A 24905-nucleotide genomic window follows, 5' to 3' on the forward strand; every position below is an offset into this window, starting at 1 on the left:
GGTTTGATTTTCTTGGATCTGCTGAAGTGACTGCTTTTTCTTCTGCTTCTTGGTTTCCAAGAGCGTATTGCTGTCATCTCCTTGTTGTGCCCCCTATTATAGTGGGGATTTTGTTTTGGGGAGGGGGTCTTTTAAATTCACGGGGAATAAACAAAATTAAATAGGCTTGTTTAACCTGCCATCTTACTCTGGAACTCCTCCAAACACTTTCTGAACTCCCTACCCCACAGGGCTCCTTTACAAGCCACATGGGATGTAGATCTCAGCCCCAAAGCATTGCCTGTTTTCATCATCGACTTCATTCACAGACATAGTTCTAAATGACTTTCAGCTATTCCTAGAAATCAGACACATCTTCCTAAGTGAAGGTTTACCATGTTGAAGGTTTACCATGTTTAAGGTTCCATGAAAGAATGGGCCCTAAGTTGTTGCCCAGCCCCTGACTGAGAAGGAACGGGCGTGTGGGAGGCAGGTGAAGAGCATGCAGGGAGGGGACAGAGAAGCTCCTGAGCCAGCCTCCTTCATGGCTCAGTTTCGTTTCAGTGCGTGGCACTTCCCGGAAGAAACGAGTCTCGTTCTCACTGTGATCTGTACCCAGGTGGGGAGAGATGGGGTGTGGGCCATGCATGTGAATTGACAACACCCCTCCCCGTGTAGGGTGCCCTCAGGTGGTCAGGAACACTGGGAAGATAAATCTAGGGAAGAGGGTGGTACTTAGCGCTGTCATTTTCCTTTCAGGCTCCTGTGACATTTGATGACATCACTGTGTACTTACTCCAGGAGGAATGGGTGCTGCTGAGCCAGCAACAAAAGGAGCTCTGTGGTTCTGACAAGCCGGTGGCAACACTGGGTATGGGTGCCCATCTACATCCCTGCCATCGTCAATCTAGATCAGCATTCCCAACCTCATCTGCATCAGGAACACTGGAGAGAGTTTTCTGGAATCCAAGCATGTGTCTAGGCATCTTTACTCCTATCTGCTCCATCCTGTATCTACCTTAATTGCATGCAAATTCACATATCACCCTTTCTCTTCTCCCCTTAAAATGGTCAAGAGAAGTGGGGCAATCTGGCAGGCCTGGGCCAGACTCCTGGGTCTGTCTCCTGGTGCCTCAGAATGCCCCAAGGGACCAGGAGGGAAACTCGGAAACTAGGCCTGTGGATCTGTGGAGCCCGTAGGATGTTGGAGGTAGGAAGCAGTGGTGGCAAGAGCATCACATTTGCAATGTGGAAATCTGGTCTCAATCCCTGCTCTCCACTGGATACTTGAGTGCCTTTGGCCTTTTTAAGCCTGAATTTCCATCTTCTTAGGAAATTGTAGGGATTTGGTGAGATAAAACAGTTTAAGAGTTTGCACAAGTGTAGGTATTTTCATCTTTTATTTTTTGAATGCCCTTTCCTTTGATTCTTTGGGTAGACTTTCTGTGCCAAGGACAGAGGTGATTGGTTGTATTTCAACATGTGTGTACACATATGCATTGTTTGCTGATTGCAAGTTGATGACTGTCTACCATGCCTGTCTTTTCTTATTTCATCTTGGCCCCTGTGTAAGGCATGGTAGAAGCAACGATCTCAGCGTTTTGTGGGTGGAAGGATTGCAGCTGGGGTGAGTCTTCCTGTGCCAGCTAAGAGTTTGAAAACCACTGATTCTTCCAAACCAGAAGCTGCAAAATAGCAGCTCATGGGCCAGATATGGCTCACTGCTTCGAGTTTTGTTTTGCTTTGTTTTTTGGCTTTCATTTCTTTTGTTTGCCTTCTTAAAAATATTTAAGTAAATTGCCAATATTTAGTTATTAGGAGTTTTCACATAAGAATATGGATTTCTGGCATCTCTTGACCAACGGAACAGTGTGGCAGGGCTGAGCCTGCATCCTGAGTGGCAGCCCTTCTGCAGCTGAGTAGCTACTGTTCCCTTACGTCTTGCAAGTTGCCACAGCCCCTGCACTTGGCCTGGTTTCTTCTGTTATATTACCAGGCTGGCCCCTCTCAGCATTTGGGTTTTTGACCCATAGTTTTTATACCTGTTTAGCCTCCTTGTGCCCTCATTCCTTTCTCCTAGTCTCCTATTCTATTAGGGGCGTCACAGATAAGAGTTTCTCAATCACTGAACCACTGTGCTGAACCACCAAGACTCCTACTTTTCTCCTTGGCCCCTTATCTCACCATGCTGAGAGATGTCGCAGACAGATACCTCCTTCGTGTTGTGACCCGGAGCCAGGTCTTCATAGTGCTTTTCTCTCTCTCTCTCTCTCTCTCTTTTTTTTTTTTTTTTTTTAACTCAGGACCAACTGTTGCCAATCCTGAGCTGTTCTGTAAGTTCGGACGAGGGCCAGAGCCATGGCTAGGCAGCGTCCAGGGCCAGAGGAGCCTTCTGGAGCATCACCCAGGTGAGTGTGGACCTGCACTCAGGGACGGGTGCTTGGCTGGAGAGGGAGCAGGGGCAGCCCCAGGACTCCAGGCTCATCCTCTGCCCTTCCTATTCTCCACCAGCTGACACTGCTGTTCTTCTCCCAGGTGCCATCTGATTAATACCTAAATATACACACTGCCTCTAATGTCCTTCTCCAACCTCTCATCTCCCATTGTCTTATTTCTACCCAGGAGAATATGTTTATTTATAATTATTATAAGTTCCATGAAGGCATGACTTTGTCTTATTTACAACCATATTCCTAGTGCTTAGAACAATACCTGGCACCCAGCTGTTGCACAATAGATAATCACTGAATGAATGAATGAATGAACAGCTGTCTGCTAAGTTCTAGGGATTTATCTTTTCTTTCCTCTTTCGATAAGACCCTCCTGTTCAGGGGTTGGCTTAGCCAGGCCAGATGACATCTTGGCATTATGTAAAATAACTGAGTTAACCCAGCGCCTACTGTGGGAGAAGAGGGAGGTGGGGAACAAGATTCTGTATGAATCAAATCACGGAAGTTTGTTTTCCTTTGTGATTTCTCTCAGACCACAAGGAGCTCTAGACAGCTTTGTGACTCTGGAAAGTATCATAGAGACAAATTTGTTTTGTTTCATTTCTCCTTGCTTGGCTCTTATTTTGAGCCTTCTGACTCTTATTAACAGCTTCACGCCCCTACAGTTTTGTAGACCGGTCTGTTGGCCTGGAACAAAAAATGTTGAGTCCTCAGCCACTGGGCATTGGAACTTATGTTGGTGCATAAGAAATGGTTCCACAGGAGTTAGAGTCGTTTGAGTTGCATTTCACCTAAGTGAATAAAGAAACTTCTAGTTCAGCTTGAAGAAGGAAGATGTGAGGTCATGAGAGTCCTCATCTGTTTGAAGGTTTATGTTATAAGAGAGGAATTAGACTTGACTTTCTCTTGAGGACTAGGTCAGCATCCAGTACTTTGAGGTAGAAGTATTCGAAGATAGATTACAGCTTAAGGAAAACTACCTGGGGACCAAAACTGCCTGCCCAGGAGGTAGGTAGCTCTCTTCCCCTGGAGTTGCGGTGTGTGGCTTTAGTGATCTTTTTTAAATCCTATATTCCATTACGTCAGTGTTCTTATCCATAAATAAATTTTGACTCCTGAAGATTGTATGTTTCATAGATCAGATTGCAAAGATTTCCTTTTGGCCGGTTGTATCTGTCCTTTAAATTCAAAAAACAAAAAGGAGGGGGAGGGTTCCATAAAGCCCATCCCTTTGACCTTATGCTGGATTAGGTGAGGGAAGGGCCTGCAGACTTGGCCAGGACTAGAAGATAATTCAGGTGTGTGTGTGTGTGTGTGCTTTCCGCCTTTCATATTTGATGTACCACAGAGCCCCTGTGAGTTGCAGTGGCTCTAACTATAGGATTTTAAAGCAAATCCCTTCTGTCTCTTCTCTAAAGGAAAAAAACAGATGGGCTACATGGAAGAAATGGACGTGCAAGGTCCCACCAGGGAGAGTGGACAGTCCCTCCCGCCTCAGAAGAAATCCTACCTTTCCCACCTCAGTACAGGCAGTGGACACATCGAGGGAGACTGGGCAGGAAGAAGCAGGAAACTTCTGAAGCCCCGGTCCATCCAGAAGTCGTGGTTTGTGCAGTTTCCGTGGCTGATCATGAATGAGGAGCAGACGGCTCTGTTCTGCTGTGCTTGCCGAGAATACCCCTCCATCAGGGACAAACGGTCAAGACTAATAGAAGGTTATACAGGACCATTCAAGGTGGAGACTCTCAAATACCACGCCAAGAGCAAGGCCCACATGTTCTGTGTCAATGCCTTGGCAGCAAGGGACCCCATCTGGGCAGCCCGGTTCCGGAATGTCAGAGACCCACCTGGAGATATCCTGGCCAGCCCGGAGCCACTCTTCACTGCAGATTACCCCATATTCTACCCCCCAGGGCCTCTGGGAGGCTTTGATAGCATGGCTGAACTCCTGCCAAGCTCAAGAGCTGAACTAGAGGACCCTGGGGGGAATGGAGCAATTCCCGCAATGTATCTAGACTGCATTTCAGATATGAGGCAAAAAGAAATCACTGATGGCATCCACAACTCCTCAGACATTGATATTTTATATAATGATGCAGTAGAATCCTGCATTCAGGTAATACGTTTATAATGATTGCTGTATCTTACAGAGAAGGATTCTATACTGAGAACAATGTATATCCATGCTGATGATGGAAAAAAGAATACTAGCGATAACCCACTGCTAACATCATAATGTTCGCATATACCAACATGCTTATCATGGACTAGGCATTGTTTTAGATGCGTTCCATGTATTATCTCATTTAATGTGGACAACAACCCTATTATTATCATCTCCTTTTTGCAATTAACATAATTAGTGAGATAGAACATTTCTACTTCTGGTATAAAGGAAACAATCATCTTTATTCAGAATCAAAAATAAATACAGATCTCAAGAAATAGCCTGCAACCACAAAATCACAGAGCTCTTAAATAGTCAATATTTAAATTTGTTTTGTTTAAGAGGCAGGGTATCGCTCTGTCACCCAGGCTGGACTGTGGTGTGATCATAGCTCACTGCAGCCTTTACCTCCAAGGCTCAAGCAATCCTTCCCACTCAGCCTCCCAAGTAGCTGGGACCACAGGTGTGTGCCCTCACACCTGGATAATTTTTTATTTTTCGTAGAGATGGGAATCTCACTATATTGCCAAGGCTGGTCTTGAACTCCTGGGCTCAAGCAGTCCTCCCACCTCAGCCTCCCAAAATGCTAGGATTACAGGTATGATCTACCACACCTGGCTAGTATTTTTTAAATTTTCACTTTAAGTGTGGAGTCATGTTGCACTTTTAAACATTGGAGTTTTTTCACACATGTTGTTCGATGTAATATTTCTGATGTTGCTGTGAGGCCGGTAGAGCAAGTGCTATTAAACTCATCTTGTTGGAAGAAAACAGACTTTGGAGGAAGTGACATGCCTGGGATCCTAGAGCTCTTGTAGTCAGTGCCAGAATCTGCCCAGAGTCCTGAGCTGCCAGCTCATGCTTTCCTTCCACTCCCTGCAGCACTGCTGGGCACTAAAGTACTCTAGCGCCCACCTTAGGTTTCCTTTGTAGTTACCGAATGCTTTGGAAAGTTGTCCTGTAAGGAAACTACGTTCATTGGAAGCTTCCCCATTTCTCACCTATTGCATAGAAGTAGAATTTTACAACAAATCATTTTTAACTCCCCTCCAGGAGTCTGGTGAGAATAGCTCGGAGGTTCCTGCTAGAGCTAACATCATAAGGAATCCAGTTCAACTTCGTAAACTCTCATTTTTTCTAAAATCCAGAAAAACAGCATAGCTCATTACTTTTCCTGTTCCTGACATTTTTTAGTATTAGAAGCTAATGAACAGATCTAACCTTTTATCATCTGAATTCTTTCAGCAGTGAGGCATGTGTAAACCAGTCACTGGTCATAAGCATCTTTAGCTTTTTTGACCACCTCTTTGTTCCCATCCCATTGGGAAATCTTAGCAGATGCTCCTAGAGGCACACGGTCACCTTTTAGTTGTAGGTGACCAGGAGGCAGCTCTCAGGACTCTGAGGACAGCATGCAGTGAGAGGCTCTGCCCAGCTGCCTGTTCTTTCCACACGCTTTCATTTCCACCCAGGAGATCCTAGGATCTGACCAAGTCTCACTTGGTTTTTACCTACTAATTTTGGCCTCCTGAATTTGATTCTTTGACTTTCAATGGATAAATTAATTCCTCTGAGTGCATCTGGGCCTCTTGGTGAGCTTCCCAGGAGAAATAGGGCTTTCAAAGGCCCCAGAAGTGTCGTGTGGGCATCTGGCTCGGCAGGCGGTGCTGAGTGGCCGCTGCTCTTTGTTCCAGGATCCTTCTGCAGAGGGGCTGTCGGAGGAGGTTCCTGTGGTGTTTGAGGAGCTGCCGGTGGTGTTCGAGGATGTGGCAGTGTATTTCACCCGGGAGGAGTGGGGCATGCTAGACAAGCGGCAGAAGGAGCTGTACAGAGACGTGATGCGGATGAACTACGAGCTGTTGGCATCCTTGGGTAAAGACGCACCGAGCCTCTTATTCGCCACCCTCATTTCACTTGGGAAGCCCACGAGGGGAGCTTTGGCTTGTGGTTATCTTCCCATTCCTGCCCCCTCCCTGTGTGTAGGCAGAGACCGATCCTGTCTTTTGCACCTCAGAACTCCCCTGCTTGGGGTAACTGTGCTTTATCACCTTCTCATCCATCCGTCTGTTCATCCATTCGTCCCCCACCAGACATTTTGGAGTACCTACTATGTGCCAGATGAGCACAGCTGATCCATGGTCTCTGCTTTCAAGGGCCTAGCACACTTGTGGGAGAGACAGACATTTTAATAAGAAACTATAGAATAATACAGTTTCCCATAAAAGAGCTTCCAGAAGAGTACCCGGGGCTACCGAAGAAGAGGGATTTGATTTCCTGGGCATTGGCAGGAGGAATCAGGAAGCCTTTATAGAGTAGGAAATGTTTTAATTGATTTCAAAACCAGGTGGATCAGAGGAGGAAGGGCATTGAGCCATGATGGAGGGGACGGCCTGGCAGAGCCACCCCTATCTGTGCAGCCCAGGGCTAAGGCTCTTGCATCCTGTCCAGGTGTCAGCAAGGGCTGGCAGCCTTCAGCACGGGAGTCATGGGGTTTGGAGCTTGGCATATTAGGAAGAGGGCAGTGCTTCTTACTCCTCAGGATGGTGCTCTCCTCTCCTGCATTTGCTGTTTTATCTTCTCTTTGCCTCTTTCTGGCAGATTAGCAAGGTTCTTATGAAGCATCAAGTTGGAAAGACAAGTTTTTTTGTTGGAGACAGAGTCTCGCTCTGTCACCCAAGCTGGAGTGCAGTGGCGCAATCTTGGTTCACCACAACCTCTGCCTCCCAGGCTAATTTTTGTTTTTTTAGTAGAGACGGGGTTTCACCACATTGGCCAGGCTGGTCTCCAACTCCTGACCTCAGGTGATCCACCTGCCTTGGCCTCTCAAAGTGCTAGGATTACAGGTATGAGCCAGCACACCTGGCCAACACGTTTTTGTCATTGTTCATAATTTTTAAATGGCTCCCCAAATATTCAGAAGTGACTTAAATTATTTATTTTGTGGTGACAGAGGTTTTGTCGTCATGCCCTAGGTTAGGCATATCCCTTCAAAAAGCATCACTGCCCCCGCTGTGCTGAAGAACAGTGAGAGTGAGGGTGAAATTCACACCTGTCTTAAAAATGCATACCCTCTACAAAAAGTTGGGTTTTCCTTTAACATAATCGGCACTAGCGACTCAGTTTCACTGTGAAGCCCCCCGGGTGATTGTGAAAGTACCAGGCGATGGCGTTGCCGGCCCAGGACAGCTTCTCCGGCAGTGCAGGGAGGGCTGGCCAGGACTGTTTAGCCTGTGCCTGTTCCCTCACGTTTTGTGTTTTGACAGAGCATGATCTAAACATTTTATCAGTTTCTTTTTCATTTACATAAATTAGGCAGTAGGGAAATCTCAGCTAACTAAAGTCTCTAAGTTTTATTTGGATGAACAAAAAAATGTAATCAGAGGGAAGGAAACTCATTTTCCTTGAGGGTCAGAGGCAGGAATCAGAAAGGCTTTCTAGGGAGTGGGCCTGGCCTCTCCGGTTGTCCCTGAAATTGAGACAGGTGTGGGAGTCTAGAAACGGAGTTGCATGTGTGTGATTCCTTTCAGTTACTTTAATTGGGTCTCTGGTTATCCTTTTAACTATCCCCGAATTTAAACAGTTCTTCATGTTTGAGATATAAAGGCATCTTAAGGAGCCTGGAGACTATGGGCAGGGCCTGGCATAAGCTATTTGTATGTTTAAAAGTGATATATAATAGTATTAAATTGGGATATAAAGTAGTGTTAAAACATAGTGAAGATTCTCTAATTGCTATGATTATTATTTTTACTTTGGCTTTTTTTTTTTTAATTTCCCACACTTTACCCTCCATAACAAATGCTTTAAGAGTTGAAAACCAAATATTATTTTGCATTATCTTTTAATTATTTTTTTGTAAATAGAACACAAAACTTCTTCTTGGGGTGAACTCAGTTTTGTTTGTGTGTGTGTGTGTGTGTGTGAGAGAGAGAGAGAGAGAGAGAGAGAGAGACAGGCTGTCACTCTGTCGCCCAGGCTGGAGTGCAGTGGTGCCATCATAACTCACTGTAACCTTGAACTCCTGGGCTCAAGCAATCCTCCTGCCTTAGCCTCCCAAGTAGCTGGGACTACAGGCGCACGCTACAACACCTGGCTAATTTTTAAAATTTTTTGTAGAGATAGGGTCTCATTTTGCTGCCCAGGCTGGTCTCAAACTGCTGGACTCAAGTGATCCTGCTGACTCAGCCCCCCAAAGTGTTGGATTATGGCATGAGCCACTGCACCTGGCTTGCCATATCTGATGAAGTCTGTTTCTTCTTCGTAAAAAGCAGCCAGAAATCTCAATTACATCCCACTGTTAAGAAACTAATATTTGTCATTAACAGAAATAGGCCAACATAGGGACTGTGTGGGTAGCCCTTGCTTTTATTTGTAAAGGTGTCATCGTATGCTGAGTGGCCACTCACTGCAGGTGGGCAGTTTCTTGTCCACAGGAGAAGTCGGTAACTACAGCCAGGCGTTACAGAGCTGGGGGAAGGTGCTGTGTCACTCATGGAAACCAGCACTGAGTGGGAGGGCCCTAAAGAAGATGAGCAGGGGAGTTCGAGTCCCCCACGTGGTATCTGGGAAGCCAGCTTCTCCACGGTGGCCTCCAAGTGGGGGCAGCCAGGAGCTAGAGAAAGAAGAACCAAGGCGAGGGGCTAGAGTGGCATCTGTTTATTTATTTGTTTGTTTGAGATAGGGTCTCTCTATATTGCCCAGTCAGGACTGAAATTCCTGGGCCCAGGTGATCCTCCTGCCTCCATCTCCTGAGTATCTGGGATTACAGGCACGCGCACTGCACCTGGCTAGAGTGGCTTTTGCAGAATGGATTCATGGGATAGGGCCTGCTGGCCCTTGGTGAAGTTAGCCTGGAAGGATGAGGAGTCCTTTGTAGGCCAAACCATTGTTATGGACTGCTATGGTGTGTGGGTGTTTGTGGGTGTGTGCACGCACTCGCCACAGTTATGTGCCCTTGTTCTTTTTCCATTACTAAGTCATCGAAAACGCTGAAAATTCCCCTCTGTTTCATTTGTTTGGAAGGGAACAAAAAGAAGAGGTTTTGATAAGATGTAGGCTGCAGCTTCAGAGAGGTACCATCAGGGTATGGTATTCCTGGGGCCAGGGTGGTGGTGCCAGCGGCAGTCAAAGGTGGACAGTCACCAAAGGGAATATAAACGGAGGCAAACAGATTTGGGAACATTTCGTCCCCGTTTGTTTTCAATTATTCTTTAAAAATATTTCTGCCGGGTGCGGTGGCTCATGCCTGTAATCCTAGCACTTTGGGAGACTGAGGCAGGTGGATCACCTGAGGTCGAGAGTTCGAGACCAGCCTGGCCAACATGGCGAGACCCCATCTCTACTAAAAATACAAAAATTAGCCGGGCGTAGTGGCGCACGCCCTTAGTTCCAGCTACTCAGGAGGCTGAGGCAGGAGAACTGCTTGAACCCGGGAGGTGGAGGTTGCCGTGAGCCAAGATCGTGCCACTGTACTCCAGCCTGGGCGACAGAGCCAGACTCCATCTCCAAAAAAAAAAAAAAAAAAGAAAGAAAAAAATGACAGTCCCCTGTCCCACCTTTCTCTTTTACAAAGTCCTGTTCTCCAGAATCTTGTAGCTGTTTCTTCCAATAATTTGCCGCATTATTTCTAAATAACGTATGTGGACATTATCTTAGGAGGGACGGACTCCAGCAGGACACGCTCATAAAACAGTTGCATCCTTCTGCTCACTGCTGAGCATGTCAGTTCTGGGGGCCTTTTCTTTCTCACTCTCTGGGTTAAATCTAGGCAGGGCCTGGAACTTTTTCTTGTCACACTCAAATAACATAAAATCTTCCTGTTCTAATTTCAGTGAGCGCAATGCCTGGTACAAAACTCTTCAAAAGTGTCCCGATCAAAAAAAGACAGAGAAAGGCTGGCAAACTACCTCAATTAAAGGAGACTGAAGAGGTGTGACAACTTGCGTGCCTGATGCTAGGACAGATGCTGGGCTATAGAGACATTTTGGGGACAAGTGAAGACATTTAGTATGAACTTAGATTAGATAATAGTATGATATCAGTGTTGAGTTTCCTGGTTTTGATCATTATAACTCTGGTTGTATAAGACACCTTTGCTTTCTGCTGCCCCATTTCAAATGACTGCAGACTCCTGTATTATCTCACAGCTCTGCAGGTTGGGAGTCCAGGTGGGCCTGATCAGGTTCTCTGCTTAGGGTCTTAGCCCAAACCAAGGGGCGGGCCAGGCAGGCTCCTGTCTGGAGGCTCTGAGCTCACTTATGCTGTTGCCAGAATCTAGCTCCTTGCTGTTCTCCTGCTGCTTGTCAGGGGGGAGCACTTTCAGCCCAGGAGCCGCTCTCGGGTGCTTCCCTGTGGCCGCCTCCGTGCTCAGGCCGGCAACAGTGTGTGGAATCGTCATGTGCCTTGAAGCTCTGACTTCCTGGGCTACTGCCAGCTGAGAACAGCACCAGCTTTTAAAGAGCTGTGTAATTAGGTCGGCTCCACCGGCTAATCTCCCTTTGCTGTGCAAGGTAACATGATGACAGTGTGACCTCTCATCCTGTTCAGAGTCCCCTCGCCTCAAGGGGAAGGAGTTAGGCCAGAGTGAAGGCCCTGGAGCCCATGTTCGAATCCCACCTACTGCCTATGAAAGGGTCCTTTTTTGTGGGGTAATACACGTGAAGTATTTAGGAATAAAGGGGCATGCAAACAATTTACTCTCAAATGGTTCAGAAAAGTATTGTAGCTATATGTATAGACCCAGCAGGAGAGCACGCCTGCGAGCTCACAGCATGCTGCAACACGTGGGGCAGAATGTCAATGATTGGAGTTCCTTGTGTTAGTCAATCTTTTCTGTAAATTTGAAATTATATCAGAGATTTACCAAAAGGAAAATTTAGGAAACAAAAGCCCCGTCTCTGTATAGTAATAGAAAACCTGGACTTCATTTAACACTCAATTCTTGCCTTTCCCGCCTCAACCTGCTGCGGCTGTAGAATCTGGACCCATGCCATAGGAAGAAAGGGGCTCCTCTTCTCTCACCTGCTGCTGGTTTCAGAATTTCTGACGCATCCTCAGTGGGAATGGCGTTGGTGGGTGGGAGAGGTGTAAGAAAGGTTTCATTTGACATGTAATCTGACACCAGCTACTTAGAGCTGTAGTCCTTTAAAGCTGGTTCTCTTCTTTGGGTGTTTGTGGGTTCTGCAATACCCCCAACAGGCACTGAGACCCTCTTGCTTGCAGTTGCCTGGACATGAGTGGATGTGTGCCCTGGCAGCCTGTCTATATAGGCGCCTTCACAGAGGAGTATCACACCGGTAGCCAGCCGTCATGGGCAGGCCCCACAGACAACACCAGGCCTCTTCTCATTCCCCATGTGGCCCACATCTGAACCATAGAAGCACTTCCAGGCCCTGTGCTCTCCCAGACCTGGGATTGTAGCCCTTTCTCGACATGGCCACCTCCAAGGCACCCCATGGCTACCGTAGTCTTATCCAGGGCTGGACTCGTGGCCATTTACAGCTCCCAGAGATACAGGTCACGTTAAGGGAAAGGGCGCACCCACCACTGCCCATAGAGAGGCTCACAATACCCTTGACAATGCTTTCCAGAAACATCCCTGGTGCCCAACTTCCTGGCTCCTTCAGTCTCAGCTCTGTGACTCCTCTCGATGGGCGCAGGCTGGAGCCACAGCCCCGGCCCTCAGCCATTCTCTTTACAGGTCATGTGTCCGTGTCTGGCTTTGGAATGCGGAAGAGCTGGCTCCTGCTTTGGGGGGCTTTCAGCCGGAATCACACTTTAATATCCTGTGGCTTATGTTTATTGTATTCCTGATTTATTGATTTTAGATATTCTCTATTGATTCCTACTGTGGAAGATGGAGACGGCCCTGTTACATCACCTGGGCCCCCGCTTCTCTTCCCTCCATCCTCTCAGAACAGGTACATCACACTTTGTTGGTTACATTGGTATAAGTTATTTGCCCAGTTATGATTATGTGTGATTTACTGCTGAACGAGGTGGTGTATTGTGGTGGTGTTTCCTTCATTGTCGGACTCTTCCCCCTCAAATTGGAAAATTTTGTCTTCTTTTTTATTTTTCTCACTTTCTTTACCCTCATCAGTTCTTCCCAGACTCTCCAGTGGAATTCTAAAACTCCTCCGAAGAGTCTTTTACACGTGACGGGACATCCTGTGATCTCTCCATTTCATTCTTTCTCTGGAGACTTCGCTCCCAGGGCCTTCTCCTCCCCTGCTCTGTCTGACCCAGGCAGCCGTTAGGCCTGCGGCACAACTGTAGCCTGAGATGTGCCTCCGTCTCTCCCCCATTTCCCGAGTCTCTCTCTTCTTTTGTGGTTGACGTCTTCATCTTCTTAGTGCGCATCTTCCAGTGGCTTCCTAAGGAAGGGTGCAGGGGAGGCCTTCTTTCTGTGACGCATCCTGTCTAAAAACATCACATTCTTCGCTCACGATTCAGTGATAACTTGTTTGGGCATATAGGATTCTAGGTTGGAAATACTTTTCCTCCGCATTTTGAAAGCATTGCCCTTTTAGGTTTTACTGGTGCTATTGAGAGGTCTAGTGTCTTCTTATTCCAGAATCTTTGAACATGCCGTATTTGTTCTACTCTGAAAACTTTTGAAATTGATTTCAATTTTCTCAAATTTTTAATGATATGCCTTGATGTTTCATATAAAGTGTGTTTTTCATCTTTTGTTTTGGGTATCTGGTGTTTCCCATGTGGAAACTGGTCTTTCCCTGTTTGGGAAAATTTTCTTGTATGATTTCTTCCTATTTTCTCTTTTCTTTCTTCCAGAAACTCCTTCCTATTAGTTTGATACTGGACTTCCTGGATTGAGTCTCTGGTTTTCTGTTTGTTTCTTTTTCTCCTGTTTTCTGCTTTTATCTTTTTTATACTACTTTCTTGGACATTTCCTCCATTTTATTTTCTAACAATGCGATTTATTTTCTTATTCTATGGGGTTTTTTAGTTGCTAAACACTCTTATTTCCTCTTTCATGAATGGCTATCATGAGTTTTCTTTCTGGGAATATTAATTCTCATTATTCTGAAGTTTTGTTTTGCTTCCTGCTATATTTCAAGCTTTTCCAAATCTTTTCCTACTTGTTTTGGTTTCTCTCTTTCATGTTAGAGGCTTTTCTTAAATAATTATCTCTAGGCTGATTCCTGTGTACGAGTAAGCCTTAGAAACGTACTGGAAGCCCTGTGCATGGCTGCAGACCTGTGCATGGCTGGGAAGCATAGAGAGTAGGTTTCACTTTTCACTGTAGGATGACCAGCTGTAAACCGAGATGTCTTACTGAAGAACCCACAAAAGTCAGTGTCCATAGATCTTTTGAGGGGAGAGGGAAGGGCAATTCCATTTTTCCAAAGAAAACGCTTCCCGTCTCCTGTTTGGAGGGTATGATAAGCCCAGCCAGCATTCTTGGAGTCAAGCAGTGCACCCCTTGGTCCATAGACGTGACTTGATCTCCCTGCTTTCAGTACCACACCACCCCTTCACCTTTCTGTGTATGTGGTATCTGGGGTCTGGAGCCTTTCTGGGTAAGTTTTTCTGTAGACCGAGCCTCTATTCTCCTCCGGGGTGTGGTGGTGGTGGTGTTTCCTGGTTTCCTGGAATACTTGAGAGGACCGGGCATTGATCAGATCTCTCAGATTTGAGCCAGTCCGCTGCTCCTGTCCATTCCCCACCCACCACTTTCTCCCATACCTGGTGCCTGCAGTTTCTGAATCTTTCTGGGATTCTCTGGTACCAACCAACTTGCTTCTCCTTGTTAACCCCTCTGCAGACATTTGGTGTTCAGCTCTGTTTGTTTCTCTCCCTTTTGTCTTCTTTCCTTCCAAAAATGGATTTGCATTCCTAATCCAATTTATCTTGGGCTTATACCTCATTTTGTCATTTGTATTCCTTTGCCCTCATTTTAGAGATATATTAAGAAGGATATATGTTCAATCTAACACACTTTAGTAATTTACTTATTTATATTTTTATTAGTAGTAAATATGTAGATATTCACACACACACACACATATATGTGTCATTATATATATAAGTATATTCAAGTGATCCAAAGATGAATAGTGGGAACCAATCTCCCTTTTCCCTTGTCCTTCGGTTCCTCCCCAGGAGCACCCACAGGCCCAGTTGCTTGTGTGGCTCTCCACAGAAAGTTTATGCACACATTCACATAGACACACACAAAACATGATGTAGATAGTGATGGATTTTATTTTCAATAGAGGAAATGGTTTATTTGCATACCCCTGAACAATATTCCTATTTTAAGTAAAGGGCAGTGCTTAATCCAAAGACACAAATCTTCTTTAGTCAGATTTCAGGCTCCGTTGCAGGTGGTAGGTATTTCGGGGGGCCCTCGAAGTGCCCCTTTCAAAAACCCATGTAGTTGGTCACCTTCACAAAGGCCAGCTGTGGGGGCAGAGGGGCACACGTGTGGGCCAGCTATGGGGGCAGAGGGGCACACGTATGGGTCAGCTGTGGGGGCAGAGGGGCACATGTATGGGCCAGCTGTGGGGGCAGAGGGTCACATGCGTGGGCCAGCTGTGGGTGGCACCTTCCACTTCTCATGTGGCTGCTGCTTCCCCCTGCCTCTCCTGCTTAGTCCCTATGTTTCTTCCTGTTTCCACCCTTCCCCCTCTGGTGTGTATGGCTGGCCCGTGGATCTGAGGAAGTCCTATCCTAGCTGAGGGGTGCCCCTCCCCTTACTGCCTCTTTGGCACTCTGGGTTGGTGCTCAGCCTGCCCCTGGCCAACTAGACTTTATAAGGACAGAACCCAGAGACACCTCTGTGTACTTCAGGGACCGGGTCTAGCTTGAGGGGGCTACTCGACTTGGCCACAGCAGTGACATCAGCATGATTCTTCATCCTTACAACAGGACCTGCTGCTGCCAAGCCAGACTTGATCTCCAAACTGGAGCGGAGGGCTGCACCCTGGATCAAAGACCCAAATGGGCCAAAGTGGGGGAAAGGTCGTCCTCCAGGTGAGTCTAAACCTACAGCATTCTGAAGGACATGTGCCAGAGCCCAGGCTGCTATGATGAGTCAGACAGCATGAGCTCAGCCGTGCTCATCCGATGGGGGCCGATGGGTACCAAGCCTGGCAGGAGGCCCTGGGTAGACAAGATGAATAAGCAACTAGCCCTGCCCACAGAGTGTAGAGTAGTCTGGGAAACTGGGAAAAAAACAGGTCCTTTTGCAAGCAGAAGTGCTGATGGAGGCTGTGGCAGAGCTGGTGGGAGCAGGTACGTGGGGACACTGGTCTCGAGGAGCCAGGGGACCCAGAGATCTGTGAGCCTCTCATCCCTTCTCCGTCCTTCTTCAGTGCTCGGTGACAGCACCATTGGTTTGTGAGAATTCGTTGTCTTGCATATCTCAATCAGTAATTTCTTGGCTTGTAGCAGCTACACTTACTTCTGTACCTACTTCTTTCTGAGGCTTATAAAAGACTTGGCAGGTGTTTAACCTATTCTATTGTGGAGCCTCACCCGAGAGCGAAAGCCACCTGCTTATCCAACAGTCTCTGTGGCCAAGGGGGTTAATTGAACTTATTGGTATCTGATGTCACATGATCCCAGGGTAGCTGTGTGGATAGGGTGGGTGGGGCGCTGGTGAAAGAACCCACAAGGATTAGCAACCACTCTGGGGGAGCCAGATTAACTTTCACAGATAAGAATGGGTGAGGGTTTAAGTGGATGCCACTAATGATCTCTAGAAAGAAGGAATGCGTTCATCTTCTCTGCCTTGCTTAAGGGATACTCATTAAATTTGGGGGTGTCTTAGGTGATAGGAGATGGCAGAGTTCTGGGTGGCAGAACCAAGCATGATTTAATTTTCTCCAAAGGGAACAAGAAGATGGTGGCAGTGAGAGAGGCGGACACACAGGCCTTGGCTGCAGACTCCACGTTGCTTCCAGCCTCTCCCATGGTGGCCCGTGCCTCTTGCTGCAGTTCGAGCATTTGTGAAGAAGGAGATGGACCTAGGAGAATCAAGAGGACATACAGGCCCCGTTCCATTCAGAGGTCATGGTTTGGGCAGTTCCCATGGTTAGTAATTGACCCCAAAGAGACCAAACTCTTCTGCTCAGCCTGCAAAGAAAGACCTAATCTCCACGACAAATCATCTCGGTTAGTCAGAGGTTACACGGGGCCTTTTAAAGTGGAGACTTTAAAATACCATGAAGTCAGCAAAGCGCACAGGCTCTGTGTCAACACGGTTGAAATCAAGGAAGACACCCCTCACACTGCCCTCGTTCCGGAGATCTCCAGCGACCTCATGGCCAACATGGAGCACTTTTTCAATGCCGCCTACTCCATTGCATACCACTCAAGGCCCCTGAATGACTTTGAGAAGATCCTGCAGCTCCTCCAAAGCACTGGGACCATGATATTAGGCAAGTACCGCAATCGCACGGCGTGCACTCAGTTCATCAAGTACATCTCGGAGACCCTGAAGAGGGAGATCCTGGAGGACGTGCGGAACTCGCCCTGCGTGAGTGTGCTGCTCGACAGCTCCACCGATGCCTCCGAGCAGGCCTGCGTGGGGATTTACATCCGCTACTTTAAGCAGATGGAGGTGAAAGAGGCCTACATCACTCTGGCCCCTCTCTACAGCGAGACAGCAGATGGGTACTTCGAGACCATCGTTTCTGCCCTGGATGAGCTGGACATCCCCTTCCGGAAGCCTGGCTGGGTGGTGGGGCTGGGGACGGATGGCTCAGCCATGTTGCGCTGCAGAGGAGGCCTTGTGGAAAAGTTCCAGGAGGTCATCCCACAGCTGCTGCCTGTCCACTGCGTGGCCCACCGGCTGCACCTGGCTGTGGTGGACGCCTGCGGGAGCATCGATCTGGTGAAGAAGTGTGACCGGCACATCCGCACCGTCTTCAAGTTTTATCAGTCCTCAAACAAGAGGCTGAACGAGCTGCAGGAAGGTGCAGCGCCTCTGGAGCAGGAGATCATCCGCCTGAAGGACCTGAATGCGGTCCGCTGGGTGGCCAGCAGGAGGCGCACGCTGCACGCGCTGCTCGCGAGCTGGCCCGCCCTGGCCAGGCACCTCCAGAGCGTGGCAGAGGCTGGGGGCCAGATTGGGCACCGGGCCAAGGGGATGCTGAAGCTCATGCGCGGCTTCCACTTTGTCAAGTTCTGCCACTTCCTGTTGGACTTCCTGAGCATCTACAGGCCTCTGTCCGAGGTGTGCCAGAAGGAGATCGTGCTGATTACAGAGGTGAACGCCACGCTGAGCCGGGCCTACGTGGCACTGGAGAGCCTCCGTCACCGGGCGGGGCCCAAAGAGGAAGAATTCAACACCAGCTTCAAGGATGGGCAGCTCCATGGCATCTGCTTGGACAAACTGGAGGTAGCGGAACAGCGGTTCCAGGCGGATCGGGAGAGGACGGTCCTGACGGGGATTGAGTACCTCCAGCAGAGGTTTGACGCAGACCGACCCCCACAGCTCAAGAACATGGAGGTGTTTGACACCCGGGCCTGGCCGAGTGGGATCGAACTTGCCAGTTTTGGGAATGATGACATTCTCACCCTGGCCAGGTATTTCGAGTGCTCCCTCCCAACAGGATACAGTGAGGAAGCTCTGCTGGAGGAGTGGCTGGGCCTGAAAGCCATTGCCCAGCACCTCCCGTTCTCCATGCTCTGCAAAAACGCCCTGGCCCAGCACTGCCGCTTCCCGCTGCTGAGCAAGCTCATGGCCGTGGTGGTCTGTGTGCCCATCTCCACCTCCTGCTGTGAGCGGGGGTTCAAGGCCATGAACCGGATCAGGACCGATGAGAGGACCAAGCTCTCCAACGAGGTGCTCAACATGCTTATGATGACAGCTGTGAATGGCGTGGCCGTCACAGAGTACGACCCCCAGCCCGCCATCCAGCACTGGTACCTGACCTCCTCAGGCCGGCGTTTCAGCCATGTCTACGCCTGTGCCCAGGTGCCAGCCCGCTCCCCTGCAAGTAAGTACACGTGGCAGAGCTCCCCCAAGGCAGCCTCATGCTGAGCCAGAGGCCAACAAGAGAGGACTGCAGGTGCCTGTGGAGCTTCTGTCACGCACCCACCCATTTGCTAGGCCAGTGGGTACTCGATGTGTGATGCCCACCCTTCAGGAGCTTGCGCCCCTGCCAGGGAGATGACGCACATGTGCTCTAGGCAGCGGGGCTTAATGCAGACAGCGTGCATTTCTAGAGCCTGTGTGCCCTGGTGACAGTGCTATGCTGGCTCTGCTCCCAACTGGCTGTGTGGCCTTGGGCAAGTCTATCCTTTGATGCCTTGGTTTCTCATCTGCCGAATGAGTTATGCGTGTAAAGCACTCAGGACAATGCCTGGCAGGTGGCGCAAATGTTACTGGTTAAAGGTCAAGACTCCTGCTGGGAGTAAGGAGAGGGCTGACCAGCCCCAGGTAGCACCATCACATTCTAAGTGGGGCTGTACAGACTCTGGACTGTGCAGGAATTTTCAAGAGGGAAGAGGTCCACGTGGCTGTGGAGAAGGTGAGATACGGAGGAGATGGTGGGGCTTTCAGGCAGGAATCTCATGGGGCAGGGGAGAACAGAAACGGCCTCTCTGGACCGGAGGACTGGGGTCAGGAGCTTGCTTGAGGGGGAAGCTGTATTAGAAGGGAGGGCAAGTTACTGAAAGCCACAGACAGGAAATTTTCTCTCTTCAAGTAGTCACTGAAAACCAAAGAAAATATGCCTGTTGTTGGGGTTCTCCAGACCACTCGCGGCCACTTGACAAGGATGGAGCAGTGCTCTCTCTCCTGGCATCTCTAGCTGGTCTCCTTCCAGCTGTTGCTGCTCCCAGTTTGCACCTCTGAGTCTGTGGTCACCAGAAATGGGACTGGGTCTCATGGCTGATAGAGGCTGTGTAAGAAGCAAGGTGGCCCTGAAGCCACAGTAGGGCAGGTGGGGAGAAGAAAAGAGACCCCTCACTGAGAAGAGAAAGGGAAAGCTGAGAGAGGGCCGGGTGAGGTGCTCTGTGTCCAGCCTTGTGGGTGCTGAGGAGAAAAAAATGATGTCAAGTGTGCCCTGGTGCAAGTTACTCTTTCCACAGGGACCAGCACAGATTGATCTAAATACTACTGAACTACGCACCGATGCCTCCTTCCAGGCAGGGCTCTCAGCCTTGGCATTGTTGACGCTGGGGCTGGGTAATCTTGGTTGGGGGCCCTTCCTGTTCACTGTGGGAACTTGAGCAGCATCCATGGCCTCTACCTATCAGATACCCACTGGATACCAGTAGCACACCCCCCATTTGTGACAAAGAAAATCATCTCCGGACATTGGCAAATGGCCCCTGGGAAACAAAATCGCCCCCAGTTGAGATCTCCTATCTTAGGATAAAAGAATGAACAGAGTAGGAACAGATGAGGGCTGCAAAGAGCAGTCGTGGTCCTGACTCCAGTCTGTCCTGCCAAGCTTTCCTCACCAAACAGCCCCTGGGCGAAGTTGGATGTTGAAGGCGGTCACTGCCAGTCAGTCTAATTGTCTTCTCCTTCCTCCCTCACAGGCGCCAGGCTCAGGAAGGAGGAGACGGGAGCCCTCTATATGGAGGAGTCCGGGACCCAGAAGCCACCCATCCTGCCCTCCAGGGAAGCAGTGGAGGTTCTGAAGGACTGCGTCATGGAGCCTCCCGAGAGACTCCTGTACCCCCACACCAGCCAGGAGGCCCCCGGGATGTCCTGAGGGACAGGGAGTCCTTGCGACGGCCTTGGAGATGCCTCTGTGATCACTGGGACAGGCTCTGCAGATTCTAGGCTGCCCTAGGATCTTCCGCTGGTGGCGATGGTCTCTAAGCACCAGGAAGTGGGCAGTGGCGTCCTGGAGCGGCAGGGGTATTAGGAGGTGCATGACCTGTTTCCTGAGGCCCCACTCAGCACAGCCATGCCTCATAGCACACAAATGTGCCAGAAGGTTCTATATCTCAAGTTCATTTTTAAGGTGCTCCAGAAAATAACCCCATCATGAAAGGTTTCAGCCCCTGAGTTCTGGTGGCAAGAGGACTGTCCTGGTTGGGGAGACTGTTGGACATCCCTGGGGAATGTTCCAGGGAGGCTGCCCACAGCCTAAGTGGGAATGGGAAAGGCCACTTTGTTAGACGTGGAGGTTGCCCCTGCTCTAGGGACAGCTGGCCTGGCTGCAAGAGCCCCCAGAGGCATTGTTCTGGGACTTCCTACCCTGGCTCCCGCAGCAGAAGCAGTGAGGCCTCGGTCTCATGCGGAACTCTACCTCTTCCCAGGGCTTCCTCTAGGGCAAAACAATCACAAGCCCTTTGCACAGAGCACTCAAGAAAGTTCTCTTCCTGCAGCTCCAGATGGTGGAGCCAGGGCTCTTCTGGCAGGGGGTCTGCTGCTTCCCACAGAGCTGAGCTGCGTTTGACCCGCAGCATGCCCGGCCCAGTTTCCCCAGGAGATGATGGGACCAAGTTGGAGTTGGGAGGCTTGGGATGTAGCCCCAGCTCTGCTGCAGGCAGTGGTCTGATTAATCCCTTCCTCTTTTCTGTGCCTCAGTTTCCCTCTCCATGAAGTGGCAGCAGAGAATCCAAGTGCCTGCTGACTCCCCATCTGCCCTAGGATTAGTGAATGAGAGCCTCGAGCTCCCTGAAAGACCTCTGGCTGCAGTGTGGACTTAGCTGCCTTCTGCCCCATTCTCGTCCTTAGTGGGACAGGTAGGAATTTGTCTCCAAGGTCCTTGTTGTAGGAGTTGCTCTCCGAATGCACCATCTGCACGACAGGCTAGTCCACTCTTCTCCGAGTTGCCCTGGGGACTCTGCACCAGGATCTCCAGGGCTCACTGAGACATCTCTGAATGGGTGCTCAGTGACAAGGACTTTGAACAAGCTCCTCCAGGGACTGTGGGCCTGCTCCAGCTTCAGAACCACAGAACCACCACACTAGAGGCACAGAGGGGCTGCCGGCACTGCTAGGTTCACACCCTCCTCGCCCATCTTCCTTACACCTAAGGTGAAGCACTTTTCCTTCCAGGGGCAGCTCCATCTTGGCAGGCTCAGGAGGCCGCTTATCAGGAGGGGGATGATTTTGTCTAGGTTCTGCCTGCCTTAACCATGGGCAGGAAATAAGGAAAGTCAGCGGGCAGGGTTTCTCTGCCCTGCCTGATACTTGTTTTAAACAGGCAGGAAGTGGGCGCCATCCATCCCAGCTTGCTTGCTGCCTGGCTCAGGCAGGTCCTGTGCTATGCCGCGGGCCCCTGTGGGTGGGCCCTTTCTCCATAGTCCGCCGCTTCCCATTCCCAGGGCAGATGCTGGCGTCTGAGCACCTGAGTACCCGTCCTATTCCCAGGGTAGAAGCTGCTGTCTGAGTATCCTTCCCATTCCCAGGGCAGATGCTGGCATCTGAGCACCTGAGTACCCGTCCTATTCCCAGGGTAGAAGCTGCTGTCTGAGTACCCTTCCCATTCCCAGGGCAGATGCTGGCGTCTGAGCACCTGAGTACCCATCCTATTCCCAGGGTAGAAGCTGCTGTCTGAGTTCCCTTCCCATTCCCGGGGTAGATGCTGGCGTCCAAGCCCCTCCCCAGTACTGCAGGTGCCCTAGTACCCCACATGCCCTTTCATCCCCACCCCAGCACTTAGCCTTAGCACTGTTTCTTTCCTATCATTTTCAGTTCTAGTCAGGAATTCCTTTCTTGCTTTCTGCCTTTGACCTGTGGAAATGTCTCCCAGCCCTATGGGTCTGGAGGTCAGAGGGACCCCACAGGCCTGTGGTACGGGAGCTCTGGGAGGTGTTACTATCCGCGTGGCTAAGACGTGCACAGGCCTCCTTCTCCCCATCACCGTCTCCATGGACGTTCAGCAACTTGCCCAGGTCAGGCACTGTGAGGCGATGTGAACTGGTGGAAGGAGAGGGAGAAAGGCTTTTTTAGGTGGGGCTGTAGCCTCTGCCCTACCCACAGGGATTCCACATCAAGGTGCCGTTCCAGCGCACACGCTTCCTGCGGCCTCTTCATCCTTGAAGAATCCCTCAGAGCAGGAGGCCATCCTGTGAGCACCCGTGAGTGGGTCTCTGTGGGAGCAGTTCTGGAGCTGAGGTGGAAGCCAGGGGAAGCATCTCGCCCTCTCCATGTCAGCATCAGCGTGCTCCGAGGACACCATCCAGTGCCTTCCTTAGGTGGTGGGAAAGGGGGTCCCCTTGCAGCGGGGCCACTGAGAATGCTGTTTGTCATAGAATTTGCACTGCCCGATTTCTCGAGGGGCGCAGGCCTGCTCCGTTCCCCTTTGTCAGCCAGTGGCCAAGAAGGAAGAAGATGACTGCCGTCTCATTCCTGAACTTCCTCATTCAGGACCCCCGTGGAAACACAGTGAGCATCCTTCTCAGAGGCCCCTGGCCCAGGCTGGCCCCTTTGCTTTGTTTGGAGAGGCTGGCTGGGTTTCGGCCCCTAGTGCCTGGAGACCCCCTTGTTGGAGAGGCTTCCTGTTTATGCCTCACAAGAAGAAAAACCACAGGACTCTGGGAGTGGAAGAAGCATGCACTCCTGCTTTGGCTGGAGTCCTAGCGCTTGTCGCCACCCTCCTCCTTGCCTGTATTCTTGACAGCATCCGTATGTACGTGTCCTGGCATTTCCCCTCCCTCTCCCTGATGACTGATGCCCACCGCGTCTGACAGTCCAAGTAACCAGTATGTAACTGGTAGTTTGATCCCAATAGCCATAGTGACTCCAGGTGGGAGTGAGGGAGCCCAGCCCCCTGTCCTGGAAGATACCTTAGAGTATGTGACCGCGCTCCAGACCCTTGCTTCTCTCTCCTGCAGTGGGTGAGTTTCTAGGGTGCTAAGTACCTATCAGAACAGCGTGGAGGGGCAGGTCCCTCATACAGGTGTCTGCTTAGCCAGGTACACTAACTGTGACTGGCCCAGGGATGTTCTCTCCTCCATTTTCAAAGACGAAAGGAGGTTTTAAAAACCGTGTTTGATTCCTAACCTTTTGCTACCTGAATAAAGCAGAGTCTATTTCAACACATCTCTGTCTTGTGTGTCCCTAAGCGAGGACCAGGAGCTCAGAGAAGCTGACAGAACAAGCTCTGCCCTCGCTCAAGAGGGGACAGGGCCAGGAACAGAGGTGGGCAGGGGAAGTGCCTGTGTATTCACCTGATTTTTGTCTTTCAGTTTCTTTCCTCTCTAGTCCTTCAAAGTGAGCTGAATCATTTTTGCCAGTTAGAAGGTAGAGATGAGAGTTGGCTGTTTGGTGAGTTATAATGAAGGGCTTGGCTGCCTTTTCGGGAGTACTGCATGGTTTACAAAGTGCTTTCACATACATGATCTAATTTGGTTTACTAAATTAGAAAGGTAGACTTTCAAGGAAAAAACATCGATTTCCACCAGTAGTAAAAGCTGCTGCATCAGACCTGTCACTCAACAATGCTCCTTGAGGCCTAGCTCCTGAGATCCTTCTGGTGAGCACTTGCGGCTGCACGTCCTCAGGACGGCGCGCTCCCACGGGACTGGAGCAAAGGTTTCAGAGACTGGGGATGCAGCCAGGTCTCTTCGCTGAGGAGACTCAGTCTTACTCGAGTGTATGTGATTTTTAAAAAAGACATTGAAACAACCATGGAAGCAGAGGCACAGGCAGCAAGGGTTTGGGTTTGTGACTGGGAATCCGTGCGGCCTCCCTGCGGTGAAGACCTGACCCCGTGGTGGGGGTGAACAGGGTCTCCTTGACCCCTTCCCAGGGTTCCCTTCAGGACAGATGGATTTCACTAGGGGAAGCGCGATGCCGGTAGCCTCCACTCTCAGGCTGGGCAGGGTAGGCTCCCAGGGAGGCAGCTCCCAGCACAGCCTCTTCCATCACTCCGGCTGGAGCTAGAAGGAGAGAAGCGAGCTGAGGCCCTAGAAGGTGCTGCACTCCTGCCTTTCTTTTTCCCAAGCGTGCTCTTGACATCTGGAGCGCAGTCAGCAGGCCTTTCCGAGCAGGCTGGCTGCCTCCGATGCCTCAGCCCCTGTTGCTGGGGATGCTTCGGTGGGGCCTCCTCACTGTGGACCTTCTCTTGGGTCAGTGTGATCCTCGTGTCCCTTTCCCATCCTCGTGTCCCTTTCCCGTGCCAGCGACACTCGTGGGCTTCACGTGGCCGGCCCCTGTTCCCAGGGCTCTTGAGATGCTGCCTCTGACTGCAGTTCCTGCCACACTGGCACCCGTGTGGCCGCTGCTCCCCTCTGCACCTGGGAATAGCTACCCAGAGACGTCCTGTTTTGAACCTTTTGCCTTGCTCAGGCAGCCAGCAAGGGCCCTGGCACTCACAACAACAGAAGGGCCCTGCAGTGCTACAGCTCTGCTGGCAGGCCAGGAC

At 50.0% G+C, this 24905-nt stretch overlaps 1 protein-coding gene across 8 annotated transcripts in view; it reads left to right on the forward strand.

The window, feature by feature from the left end:
• ZNF862 (zinc finger protein 862) overlaps positions 1-23581 on the forward strand; it is a 29089-nt gene extending 5508 nt beyond the window's left edge. For 5 of the 8 annotated variants that reach the window (XM_055284473.2, XM_063642336.1, XM_055284475.2 and 2 more), the window contains 7 exons: positions 739-850; positions 2283-2387; positions 3848-4545; positions 6291-6468; positions 15490-15594; positions 16455-18566; positions 20119-23581. In XM_055284473.2, the coding sequence (XP_055140448.1) occupies positions 739-850; positions 2283-2387; positions 3848-4545; positions 6291-6468; positions 15490-15594; positions 16455-18566; positions 20119-20294 (3486 nt within the window). In that variant the 3' untranslated portion in view covers positions 20295-23581. Of the gene's footprint in view, positions 1-7; positions 599-738; positions 851-2282; positions 2388-3847; positions 4546-6290; positions 6469-15489; positions 15595-16454; positions 18567-20118 lie in introns of those variants that run through there. The other 3 variants (XR_010121619.1, XM_063642335.1, XM_063642338.1) reach the window with 3 other exon arrangements.
• The last annotated feature ends 1324 nt before the right edge of the window (positions 23582-24905 follow it).

The sequence above is a fragment of the Symphalangus syndactylus genome, chromosome 6 (genome assembly GCF_028878055.3).
Source record: "Symphalangus syndactylus isolate Jambi chromosome 6, NHGRI_mSymSyn1-v2.1_pri, whole genome shotgun sequence".
Taxonomy (NCBI): Eukaryota; Metazoa; Chordata; class Mammalia; order Primates; family Hylobatidae; genus Symphalangus; species Symphalangus syndactylus.